Raw genomic sequence first — 13786 nt, forward strand, 5'->3', positions numbered from 1 at the left:
ATATTTTTGTTGAGTTTAACATCATGTAATACAAAAACAAACAATTATTCATTCATTGTCTGAAACCGCTTATCTAGTTCAGGGTCGCGGTGGGTCCAGAGCCTACCTGGAATCACTGGGTGCCAGGCGGGAGCAGACCCTGGAGGGGGCGCCAGTCCTTCACAGGGCGACACACACACTCACTCACACCTATGGACACTTTTTGAGTCGCCAATCCACCTGTGTTTTTGGACTGTGGGAGGAAACCAGAGCACCCGGAGGAAACCCACGCGGACACGGGGAGAACACACCAAACTCCTCACAGACAGTCACCCGGAGCGGGAATCAAACCCACAACCTCCAGGCCCCTGGAGCTGTGTGACTGTGACACTACCTGCTGCGCCACCGTGCTGCCCATGTACCATGGAAAAAAATATAAATTATCCCCTCACACCCCACCCCAAGTGAATTTGAAATTGTAACCAATTGAATTGTGGTCTCTGCAGAGGATATTTACTTGTTATTTTGAATATCAAATTCACAGCTTCGCCTTTTAAAAAGAAATTTGACTGTACGATAGGGCATGGAAATGCTGTACTATTTTCACACATAGTATGTGTCTATTCCTGACCATTCACTCTCACATTGCAAATTAGCTGTTAAATGACATGTTTCCAAAGGAGGAAAACAGAGTAGCACTTAATTAGGAGTGTGTTAAAGGGGGAGGCTCATCTCTTATGCTGTCAGGACCTCTCAACCTCTCTATTTTTCTCTCTCTCTCTCTGTGTGTGTGTGTGTGTGTGTGTGTGCTGACACAGAAATCCTGTAAAGGACAGTTTTTGCTGGACATGGTATGTGAGCACCTGAACCTGTTGGAGAAAGACTACTTTGGTCTGACCTTCTGTGACTCAGACAGCCAAAAGGTACATTTAAAAGTATCATCAGTTTTACTAACAATTTTCTCATGAATTTTAAGTACTTTTGTGTATTTTTTGGTGTTGCATTTCACATCAGTTTTTCAATTATATCTGTTTGAATTCATTGCTTTATTTATAGTAAATCCATATGAGTCACAATTACCAGCAGTTGTAACAAAAGCACAGTATAACTATAAAATCAAAGAAATTATTTCACAAACATGTTCAAAACTACCTCTATTAAGCTCCCAATTAGAAAGTTTCAAATTACTGTTATGTTTATTGAATAAAATATAATTGAAGTATTGTTAAATTAATTAATTAATTAATTATTTCACTATTTCAAAATTTTTTGCATGCATACCAACTACCACCAAATCTTTCCCCTAAGATTCCCTCCTTCATATACTGCCTGCACTCTATAAATAACTGGAGCTCTGCTGGTTGTGTCATGTACATAGATTACCACTGTTGGATATAGCAGATCTTGCAGAGAGCCCTGAGTGGCCCTGTGTAGATCCAGGGCTCCACAGTGAGAGTTGAACTGATGGTGGTCTATTATGCTGTGTTCCAGGAGAACCCCTGCTCCAGTTAAACACTAATGATGGCTCTCCCTTAAGGGGCAGACTTTACCATTTTGCCCAACAGAGGTTTCTTTACACTTTGCTACAGTTAAAAGTCTGTGTGAAAACACAGAGAGAGAGTGAGAGAGAGGAGAAGTGAGCAAAGTACTGACTACCAGAAAGATAAGGAAGGAAAGGTGTTTCTTCTTTTGAGAGTAAAAATGCAGCAGGTTACTTCTAACGGAGAAAAGCATTTTTGCTTGGCCACACTTTCAACAACAAACAGTTCGTGACGAGACCATAAGAGATCTAGCTTCTCCAGACATTCTTATTACCATATTTTTACCACTACAACGTCTGTTGTTAGTTTAGCCATATTTCACATTCCAGTTGGTGAACTAAATTTGGAACCGTTCAGCGGCGACCAGAGGTCCTCTTTTCCCTGGACAGATACTCTTTTTGGGACCTAAAAAATGTGTGTTCAAGGGGTCAGAGAGTTCAAAGCTGAATTGGGACACACTCGCACCTCTTCAGTGCTGTAGGTCCAGTGTTTTACCGGAGCCTCACATAATTTTTGCTTCCAGCTCATAAAACCCACGAAAACAGGATTTCAAAAAATTAGAATCCTGTTTTTGTGGGTTTTATGAGCTGGAAGCCCAAATTATGTGAAAATAAACAAATAAATACTTGAAATCTTTTAAATTGTTATCCCTGAATCTATAATCTATGAAAGTTTAACTTTTTTAATGGAATTATGGAAATTAATCAACTTTTCCATGATATTCAAAAATTTTAGAATGGGTCTGTAGATCACTTGTTTGATAAAATGTTAAGGGGCTTGGTTTTAGAAATGTTCAAAAACTTAAATGTTACCTTGTTGCTTTCTGGTAAACGAGTTGCTTTTATATCATCTTAACATAATGCTTCAGTTTTGTAGCTTTTTATGAACAGAAAATAACAGGCTTTCCATGATCATACACACACTGTCAGCAACTGAGAGGATAAACTATTTTTAGAGTTTGTTATTATTTGTTATTATTGTAAACAAAGACATTGATATGAAGCACCAAAGCTTCCCCAAACCTTCCAATGACAAGGGTATGTATTTTGGTCTTTCCTGTTTTTGAAATGCCAGAAAAACCTTTGTGACAATGGCTATATGCCTAATGGTGGTCCAGCTAAACTAGGCTTGTCTAGTGTCTCTTTGTTTTTATAGATTCCTTTTCCCTGTTTTTCTTATATTTTTTTTGTGTGATATTTACACAGTTCAAAATAACATTACAAACCTTGTTACTACACTCACTGTCCCCTCTCTTGGTTCTCATTGACTATACAGGAGCACTTTTAATTACAAACTATAGTCCGTTTGTTGCTCTGTATACTTATTTTCCCACTTTCACCCTATTCTCCAGTAGTCAGGACCCACACAGGACAACCACAGCGCAGGTATGATTTGGGTGGGGGTGTCACTCTCAGCTTTGCAGTGACATTAATCTCACATTGCCAGACTCTCTAGGGAGAGTCTGGTGCTTTTCGCCACTTAACATGGCCATGAAACAGCTACTACTGCAGGAAAATAAATTTGACTGACACGAAAGACCAGAAAGAGCCAATACAAAATGATACATGACCAAGTGCGTTTGTGCAGATGTACAGCGAGCCAGTCAGAATGCAGCTGGCAGGATCCTGACAGTGAGGCCAGGTTAGTACACTGAGAGTATCAGATTCTCCCTCAACTTATGGGCAGAGCATCTGTGGCTAAGACTGCAGTGACACTGACATGGTGGTGATGTGTTAGTTTGTGTTGTGCTGATATGGGTGGATCAGACATGGCAGTTCTACTAGAGTTATATATATGCTGTGTCCACTCACTATCCACTCTTTTAGACACACCAACCTCATTGGTCCTCCTTGTAGATGTAAAGTCAGATAGTATCTGTTGCTGCACAGTTTGTGTTCATCTTCTGGTCCTTCATCAGTGGACACAGGACGGCTGGTGGACACTGCAGGGTTCCTGTGGACATCCTGACCATTGAAGCACAGGGTGGAAGGGGCCAAATGTATGCAGAGCAACAGATGGATTCCAGTCTGTAACTGTAGAACTACAAAGTGCTCCTGTGAACTTTGCAGCTGAGGGAATGGAGAGTGAGTGTAGAAACTAGATAGTGGTCATAATGTTATGGTTGATCTGTGTATCTTAGAATGATCTTTGCATTGTTTGGCTACGATTTAAAAAGTGGCTTAGGTTGAAATGTACTGAACAAAATTCCTCTCTGTTGTCTTGTGACATCACAACCATAATTAACCAATTTGCAAGCTTAATTTTCATATATGAACCAGAGAGTACAGAATAGTTTAATACTTGAACAATGTTTACATAGTGCATTTAACATTTATTGATGATTTTAAGTTAGAATATTGGATATTAAGGGTGTACAGTCTGTACAGATGAAACAGTGCTGCTTTTTTAAATTAGGGTAAGTGTGTTTGTGTGTATTTGGATGGATCAGTTTGGATGTTAGGCAAACACCTTGAAAACTCAGACAGATTTGGGTGACCTTAAGCCAGAATGGTGGGCCTGAGATGACATTTATCTATTCCCTGATGCTTAAGCTCCTGCTGAATATTAATAATGCACTGACCATTTAGTGGAATGTCTATAGGATTATTGCTTCGGCCAAAGCAGAGGCACATTGTGAATACTGATGAAATAGTTCAGCAGTGCTTCTCAGTCTGCTCTTCTGTAGTGCTTGAACGAGCTTCAACCTCATGGGAATGTTGCTTTCTTTTTTTTTTTCAGAACTGGCTGGACCCTTCCAAAGAAATAAAAAAGCAAATCAGGGGTAAGTGTAACAAGCTTAATACTTACTATCAGTTCTCTAAATACACATTAGATTGGCACAACATGCTATATATATGCAATTAATGCACCCATTGTTGACAGAGGCACAGTGTGCACCCACTCATTAGAAGCCCCTCCAACAAAAAAAACATATACAAGCCATTTCCACTCAAATAGTAGCACTACTTGCTTAAACATGAGCCTTTGCAAAAAGTTACATATAAAAAAACGAATATAAAAAAACAGAAGTAGTGGCACTTTATTGAGTGATAAAAGGCATCAGAATAAAACGAAAAGTAAAAAAGCCACTATGACAAAGCATGAAGTAAAAACAATGCTTCTTTTCTTCTTCTTTGTCTTCTGAAATTATAGGTTTTAATAAAGTTTTACATTAAATATTGGAACATTTCTGTGAGGATTTGTTAACATTTAACAATGAGAACTTTAGTCTGTAGGTAGCCACTGTACAGTGGAGCCCAACATATATGTTACAATACTGTACTGAACTAAATGTTTTTATATTGTGTTTTATTGTCAATATTGTTTCAAATAAAGCACTATGTGCAAATTGTCTAAATTGCACATCAGCAACAATGATGAATCAGGGAGGAGTCATTCTTCATTAAGCAAAAAGTATTTTGTTGCTGGAAATGTTTAGGAAATCTGGAGAAATACCTGTCAATATAGGGTATGGAGTGACACCATTGTTATATTAAAATTAACTTCTAGGCCTTGAATGGCACTGCATAAGAAACTGTCATTCTACTCTGATGAATATAGCCAGATGGCCTTGGGAGTACCTCAAAAACCTGTTGTCACTTACCAGAGTTTTAGGTCAGGCATGTTTTGGATTTAAAAAGACATAAGCTGCCATCTATTTCTGGGAAGCCCATGATAATTTCAGCAAGAAAATACTAGCCCTCTTGCACAAGTTAAAACATTGTAACTTCATAGACATAGAGTGTGTGCTTGACTGGCCTACCTACATCATTAATGTGTGGTGCATCATGAGGAGAAGAATCAGACAGCCATGACCACAGGCTGTGTACAGCTCAAGTCTTATATACAGCAAGAATGGGCAATACGTCCACACATATTAAATTCCCAAACAATAAAAAAGTTAAATTAAAAGGAAAGTAATGTGCCCCCTTGGTAAACATGCTTCTTTTCCAATGTTTTTGAACATGTTGCAGACACCAATTTCTCAAAAACCCAGGACAGTAGTTAACTCATTTATTGTTGTGTTTTTTTTTTATGCATGGCATGTTGCAATGGTAAATGTGGAAATATAATGTAAATATAATACTATATTGCATATCAAGCATTTGTACATTCTAAACATTTGTGCATCAATGATTAAAGTATAAGTGTATATTCATGGTCCATTTCCTAACCCATTGTTGTTGCAGTGGGCTCCTGGCAGTGTTCTTTCGCTGTCAAATTCTATCCACCTGATCCATCTCAGCTGATAGAAGACATCACTCGGTGAGTGCAGTGGACCTTGGCTAAAAACCTCCCACTCCCAGTTTACCAAAGCAGTTCTTTCATCTCTCTTCTGCCACTTATGCACAAGATTGAAAAAGGGCATCCACTCAGCATCTTTACACCCAGTTTGGAAACTCATACCTGTTTTTAACCAAAGCAGGGTCCATTTGCTGCCATTGATATTTTCTATGAAACATGACTGGGTAAATTTTAAAGCATATTGAAAATACTTTGCTTCCCATTGTCTGTTCTGAAAAGGCTGTACCAACCCCAAGCATTTGCCTCTGCAGCTGAGTAATCCTGAGCTTGTGGATTTTGCTTCAGTTCCATCTTTCATAATGCCCCGTGTCCCTACCATATGTTGTGTTCTTAGGCACACTCTCAAAAGCAAACATTTTGTAACTCAGCATTTCGAGTAACAGACTCCAGAAAGAGCCTGGACTTTGGTTGCCATATGAACAAGTTTGTTGTTGGTGTTGTGTGTGTGTGTGTGTGTGTGTGTGTCTGTGTAGGTATTACCTCTGTCTCCAGCTAAGAGAGGACATGCTGTCTGGGAGGTTGCCCTGCTCATTCGTCACTCACGCTCTGCTGGGCTCCTATGCAGTGCAGGCCGAGCTGGGGGATTACGATCCTGATGAACATGGACCCGACTACGTCAGCGAATTCCATTTTGCCCCCAACCAGACACGTGAGCTTGAGGAGAGGGTGATGGAGCTCCACCGCACATACAGGCAAGCAAAGCCTTTGTCAGCATAGCCAGCTGACCCTAAAGGCTAATATATACATTACTGTCTAGATGAAATGGTACACTTTTAAAATAGGGTTTTTCAGACACTTAACTGTGGATTACATTGGGGATGCAAAGCAAACTTCTTGGGCAGCCTATACTAAAGCAATTAGTACTCTGTAATAATATAAATGATATATTATTTATATAAAAAAAACCTGTGTGCCTTTATGCATTCTTGTGGTTAACTGTTGGATCTTGACATGGAACAGGCTGAGAAGCCCAGTTCCAGAATAGTCCTTGTGATCTTTCTAGATTTGGACCGTTGGAAGCCAGTGGAATAATCTACTATGTACTTTATACGCTTCCCGAATGTTACTTCTGTGTTGGGCAAACTCGCTTCACTGAGTTTTTGCTATTCCTATGATTGACCTTGAATCGGATGCTCTTCTGCTTTTGGCCTTGTGTCTGCTGACCCTCTGCCTCATGTTTGAAGTGGCATTCAGCCTTCATTTTGCCTACTTACCCTGCTGCTCCGGCTGCTCCAAGCTCTTAAGCTCATTTTGATCTTTCCCACACCGTTAGATCAGTACACAGCTACTGTTCATCCCTGCCCACATGTGCACCCTGCCCAACCTTACGTCTATTTCACCTTTCCATTTCCTTCACGACTCTGCTCCTCCTGTTCTCTCTCCCCTCTCTTCTCCCTTCTTCCTCTTCCTGTTTTCTTCTCCATCTCTATTCATCATCCCACCCCTCTCCCCTCTTCATCCCCTCATCATCTTCATTAACCCCACCCCTCTTCACCACACCATCCCTGCCCCCCGCTTGTGGCTATTTTCAACTTTTCAGCTTGCACTTTCTGAAAGGCTGCCATGGATCTGCCTCATGCCCGGTTTTCTATGTGTGCCCGACGCCACCTCTTTGCTGTGTGGCATCCTTGTCATTGATTCGCCCTGCTCCTCTCAGTCATGCACCAGTCTATTAAAGGCAGTATGTTCTTGGACTCATTAACCACTTTCCACTCACTTACTCAGGATCCAGGATACCAATCATACCTTTGACCAATGGGTCTCTCAAACCGTTGTACTCTTGTCTATGACCATCCTGCAGCACCCAAAGCATGCCTGTAATTTTTTGGTGGTTCGGTTTTACACACATTCCGAAGCCACCCCAAAGACCTGCCCCAAAGTTATATCTGAGTTCCCTTCCCAATTTCAGCTTTCATGGGTGTGACCCCTACTAGCATATGCATATATAAAATAAATCATGCTACTTCACTCACTGTTCCTTAGCTTTCCTTTTCGGTTATGGGAGGATTTGCTAAGTTCATTTATTTAATATACTTCATGAATAACCTGATTAAACAGTAATATTAAATACAGACACTGGGGCTTATTAGACCTTTAACATATTAGACCTGTTTTGAGCATGCAGGCAGATGGGAGAGCTAGGAAATAATGAAGAATTTTATAAAAAGTGTTTTTGATTACAACTGTGAACTTCACCTTAATGGGTAAACTCTTTTAGAATCATTTGACCAAAATACATCTACTGATGAACTGAACAGGGTCTCTCAACACTTGAGGGCTAAGCAAATTGTGAGAACAGTCTGATTGATGCAGCATATAATGCTGGCTTTCAAGTCCCTATTGCGGTCCTGTAGTATGGTGCAAGTATTTTGTTGCATAAAGGATACTACACTCTAGAGAATCATAAAATATGTACCAGTCTATTACTTATTATATGGCTGTCAGGGACATTTATATGTTGAAATGCCTGTGGTCAGGCACTACCCATAATAACAGAACAGTGAGAAGATAAAGTAAAGTAAGGGAGCTTTAAAATAAAGGAATGTAGTAGATTCATTAATACAGAAATACACTATATGGCCAAATACATATGTGGACACCTGCTCAATCATTCCTAAAATCAAGGGATTAATAAGTGGTTGTCCTGTTTTGTTGCAGTAAAAACCTCTATTCTTCTGGGAAGACTAGATTCTGGAAAATTGCTGTGATTTGATGTCATTCAGCCAGGAGTACATTAGTGAAATCAGGTACTGATACTGGATTAGGTCTAGATGACAAACACCAGTTCTGCTCATCCTAAATGTTATGGTTGTTTTATCACTTAATTGAACATAATTCCACTGCTTCATGGCCTAATTCCTTCTGGCTATATAGTCCTGATTTGCCAGACACTCTAGGGAGACTCTGGTTCCTTTCGCCACTTAACATGGCCAAAAACGGCATACTACTACAGGAAAAGAAATTTTACTGACAATCACAAAGGACCAATCACAAGTCTGGTATTTTGGCATAACGTGCTGAAAGAGGCGATTCACCTTGGACCAATACCAGAGTCAGTACACAGAAGTACATATAAGCGGAAGTACTTGAGTATCAATCAGCCTGCAAGTGGCAGAATCCTGAAAGTGAGGCCAGGTTTGAAAGTATCATATTCTCTGTCAATTTGTGGATGGAGCGTCTGTGGCTAAGACTAGGGGCTATATACCATTCTAGCTTGCATATATTAATACAGATAATCAATGTGCCCAAGAGAGCAGCTATGTTTCAGATGTTTTTTGAGAATTGCATAATTTTGTGCTTGACCAATTATGATGTTTACATTGAAAAAGCTCATAACACTTGACAACAAGGTTTGGCAGAGGAGATTTGAGCTGTACTTCAGCATGCCCTTAAGAAAAACTGGAGGGCATAACACCAGAAATGTTTAGAAAAGTATTTGTGTCTTCCCCTTCTTCTCTTTTAATATGCGCACCAGTGGGTGGGTAGCAGTTTTAATCCATGGTGATACCTCAGCCACTGAGGTGATACTCAGTTTTCATTCATTTTTTCATTATCTGTAACCGCTAATTCAGTTCAGAGCAACACACACTCACACCTACAAACACTTCTGAGTCGCCAATCCACCTACCAACGTGTGTTTTTGGACCATGCGAGGAAACCGGAGCACCCGGAGGAAACCCATGCGGACACGAGGAGAACACATCAAACTCCTCACAGACAGTCACCCGGAGCGGGACTTGAATGCACAACCTCCAGGTCCCTGGAGCTATGTGACTGCGACACTACCTGCTGCGTCACCCTGCTGACCCTCAGTTTTCAGAGAAAAAATGGTTGGGTAGAATGGCTCCACTTCTCCAGTAATCACAAGAACGCTGCTAACCAACATGGTTATAGCATAGCAGATAGACCATTAGCACTCTTCTCCAAGCATATTGAGCAGTCCAGTGACATTTTGTTAGCAGTAGTTTGAGAAGAGGTAAATGTTTTTACATGACTTGGAGGAATGAAGTATTTGCCCTCACCCTCCCAGGTTGGTGGCATTGTGTGTGATTGGGAGTCCTAGCTAACAGGTGGAACTGGCACACACAAACTTGTTAAACTATTTTTATATTTATCAAAAAGCCAGAAGATAATGGCAAATAGAAAACAATAAATGTTATACTACATACAACAACAGAAGAGGAAGACTATAAAGTAGCAAACGATGATTTACACAAAGAGAAAGATTTGTCTCTACTTTTGATAAAGTTGATAAAACTGAGTGTGACATCAGTCACTCACCACAGAGAAGAGAGCTGAGAATCAGGCTAAATCCCAAATAATTCTCTGCCCTGTAAATATTGCACTGCACACTACACCTGTGATTTCATGACCTGTATAATTCACTACATTGTGCAGTGGTGAACAGGATTTGTTAACTATGAAACACAGTAAAATGACCATATTCATTACAGTATTGCAATAATGGATCCTCTGGATTACTTCACTAACCTTTTCTAAGCCTTTGCTAGACACTAGACAGATGGTGAGAGAAATGGTAAATCATTGTATCTAAACAAGTGCCAAACTTTCACACCAAGCTGTACAAAAAATGTTTTACTCAGTGCCACTGACTTGGAGGACTATCTTCATTTTAGGAATCATGTATTAACAATGAAATATGACCGTTTCAAAATGTTAAATTGTAGCTTGCTCTGTATGAGGCATGATCGTTTTGCACGTTCTTTGACCACGCAACCCAAACTCATTCTGAATGCTAACATCTGAGTTGAAGCCAGCTCACAAATCACAGTGGGATGGGAATTGATGCCAGTGACCAGACTGAGCAGAAAGGCTGTTAAAATCAGAAGCATCCTGAAACAGACGTGTTGGCGGTCCTAAATGTAGAAGGCAAACTTTTAGTGTCATGCGGTTCAGCGTAAACTGGTTTTGAGTTTTTATAATGAGATTGTGGTGATGATGATGATAATGATAACTGTAAGGTTGGTGTGTTCTGCTTTAGGGGCATGAGTCCTGCTGAGGCTGAAATGAATTTTCTAGAGAATGCTAAGAAGCTTTCTATGTATGGAGTTGATCTTCATCATGCCAAGGTACAACTATAAACACATTTTCAATTAAATACATTTATTTTAATAGCATTTTTAAATGTGTTTTTTTGTGGAGGATACACACAAACACAAACACATTCACAAACACACTAACACACACACACAAACACACACACACACACACACATATCTGGCCCATTATTTTGTGATCTATTAATATGAAAAATTTAACTTTTTCTCTATGTGTGTTTTTTACAGGACTCAGAGGGCATTGACATAATGCTGGGCGTGTGTGCTAGTGGTCTTCTGATCTACAGAGATCGCTTGCGCATTAATCGCTTTGCCTGGCCCAAGATTCTCAAAATCTCCTACAAGAGAAGCAACTTTTACATCAAAATCCGCCCTGGAGAGGTAGAGAAAAAGGTCTTTTGAATTTTCAAGGTTTTCTCCTGATATAATGTTCATAATGGCATGTTTAATGATTAACTCATTAGAGATACTGATAATGGGATTAGACATAAAATCTTGGACAAATCTAATACCTTTATTATGCATGTCAGTATATGTGTTTAATCTGAGCAGATGGTTAATTTTTATTTACAGTGTTGTGAAGGCTAAGATGCCCTATAAAGGGTTAAAGAAACAAATTTGCAGGCTTTTACAATTAAAAGCAGTGAGAAATGAATTAATCATATTTTAATTGTGTAATTATCCAGATACAGACACCCACAATGCCTTAACAAATTACATTTATTACAGCCCAGTGTCTGCTTTTTAGAGCTTGTGAAGGTATAAAAATAGGGAAATAGGTCTGTAACTTAAGGCTAAATCAGAAAAAAAGATGAAAATGTACATTTTACAAAGAAAACACTTACTTGTGCTAAATATTTAATATATTTTTTATAATTACTATATCCCACGTTGTTGGTTGCTCAGCAGTATTATTTTTCATGACTAAGATAAAGAATATATCACTGCAGTGCTCTTCGAATTTAGTTCCACTTAAAATAGTGTAAACATTAATATCAAATGTTAATGTCAACGGTTTTGATCCAGTTTCTCCGTAGAATTTATTCACAAATTACACAACAAAATAACTTATGGTTATCTATGCTGCAAGTCTGAAGTCTTTTCTTAGTGTGATTATCTTCAGTAGCACTTGTAGGATGTTTTATTCCTTTCACATTCTGCCTTGATGGAGACAAGACTACTGAAACAAGACTATTTGTGCAGATTTTTTCACTTGTCATATTAAATTATATTTCTTCATATATCTACTTCAATATGGTATCATGGTACAGAGGGTGAAATAAAAATATTGTACACTGTCAAGGGAAAAATAAACCCTAATGTTTCATTATTTTGGGGAAAAATAAACACTTCTAACTTTGGATGGCAGTTAAAGGAACAGGATATTTTGCATGCCACTTAGGAGCATATCTGTTGTTTAGCACTTGTAATTTTTAATTCTGAAAATATGTGCTAAACTTGTATTGTACTTAGTGTCATAAAGACAAATTCTGTGCATGCCTTAGCCTAATTTACAGTTGAAGAAAAGTGTGTATGCACTTTTGCATGTATCCACAATATGAGTGTGAGTCAGCTGGGTATTCAGTCATGTCTGTCTCTTATATTCTAACATGTAGCTCAATGGAGCATATCCCATGTTTCAGTAATCTAAACTGCACCATTTCCACCATCTTGCCTGTAGTAACACACTGCCCTTCTCCCCTCACTCCCTCCTACACACACACACATACACACTCCCCTGCACCCCCCAGTATGAACAATTTGAGAGCACCATTGGCTTCAAGCTGCCCAATCATCGAGCTTCCAAGCGCTTGTGGAAAGTCTGCATTGAACACCACACATTTTTCAGGTAGGCCCTCACTAACTCACCTGTCACTCAGCACTAGAGCATATTCCCTATATAGATTTTGGCACAAATTCTAAAGAGCTAAAATTGTTCCCAGGATAATGATAATATTGAGTTATAATTTTATATGGTCTAAAATAAAGGCCTACAGTTTTAAAGCCTATTTGGCCTGGCTTAGTTTTAGCTGAGGAGCTTTCAATTTACGCTGCAAAAAACAACAAGTGTTCAGTCTTAAATTGTTATTCTTAAATTTGTAGAAATTTTGTTAGTTTGTTATTATGACTTTATTTTACATGCTTTGATCATTGTAGCAGGTATTGTGCATAGGTGAATAGGTAAGTGTCAAAAGTTCTTGCAAAGAGTAGCGTAAGGATGACTCCCCTCATATTTTATATGTCTGTTCATTCAAGTGTAGGACAAGACTCTTAATACCATTATTAGCAGTGATATATTTGCCAATACTAATAATTTGCATAACCTTCATATCAGCCAAGGAATAATGGGTAATATTTAAACACATAATAGTATAGAGTAATTAATAAAACAAGTAGTCTGAGGTGTGTGTATTGTGAGGCAACTTATATGTGCAGCAATCTCATTTTATTTGGATAATTGAAGGCTGAGAAGACACAGTTCTTCATAAAATAACACAGTTTTAAAGAAGACGACTCTGCCTGAGTAAAATCTTTTTGGACTGACTGGTCTTTTCTCACAGGTTGGTCTCTCCTGAACCTCCGCCCAAAGGTTTTCTCGTGATTGGCTCCAAGTTCCGCTACAGTGGACGAACTCAGGCCCAGACTCGTCAGGCCAGTGCACTGATCGACAGGCCGGCACCACAGTTTGAGCGCTCAGTTAGCCGGAGGTACTTGCTGTCACGCAGTCTAGATGGTGGTAGGTATTATGAGTTCCTTTCAAAGTCGGAATTACATGGTCAAATATCTTATCATGGAATTTGAATTTGGTATGCAAATACTGGCTGACATTTTAGAATAGAATTTTAACTGGGTAAATGAAATAGGTGTAACTTGGAGCATAGT

The 13786-nt window shown here is 39.1% G+C and overlaps 1 protein-coding gene across 7 annotated transcripts in view; it reads left to right on the forward strand.

Annotated features, from left to right (window-relative positions):
• The window catches only part of si:dkey-178k16.1 (band 4.1-like protein 1), a 60004-nt gene that overhangs the window by 30775 nt on the left and 15443 nt on the right, over nt 1–13786 (forward strand). For 6 of the 7 annotated variants that reach the window (XR_010802554.1, XM_066670085.1, XM_066670091.1 and 3 more), the window contains exons 4-11: nt 798–902; nt 4260–4302; nt 5711–5786; nt 6299–6517; nt 10828–10915; nt 11132–11296; nt 12655–12752; nt 13465–13640. Coding sequence is in view for 6 of the 7 variants with exons in the window: in XM_066670085.1 (XP_066526182.1) it covers nt 798–902; nt 4260–4302; nt 5711–5786; nt 6299–6517; nt 10828–10915; nt 11132–11296; nt 12655–12752; nt 13465–13640 (970 nt within the window). In the remaining variant the exon portion in view is untranslated. The remainder of the gene's footprint in view (nt 1–797; nt 903–4259; nt 4303–5710; nt 5787–6298; nt 6518–10827; nt 10916–11131; nt 11297–12654; nt 12753–13464; nt 13641–13786) is intronic. The other variant, XM_066670086.1, reaches the window with a different exon arrangement.

The sequence above is a fragment of the Hoplias malabaricus genome, chromosome 5 (assembly GCF_029633855.1).
Source record: "Hoplias malabaricus isolate fHopMal1 chromosome 5, fHopMal1.hap1, whole genome shotgun sequence".
Taxonomy (NCBI): domain Eukaryota; kingdom Metazoa; phylum Chordata; class Actinopteri; order Characiformes; family Erythrinidae; genus Hoplias; species Hoplias malabaricus.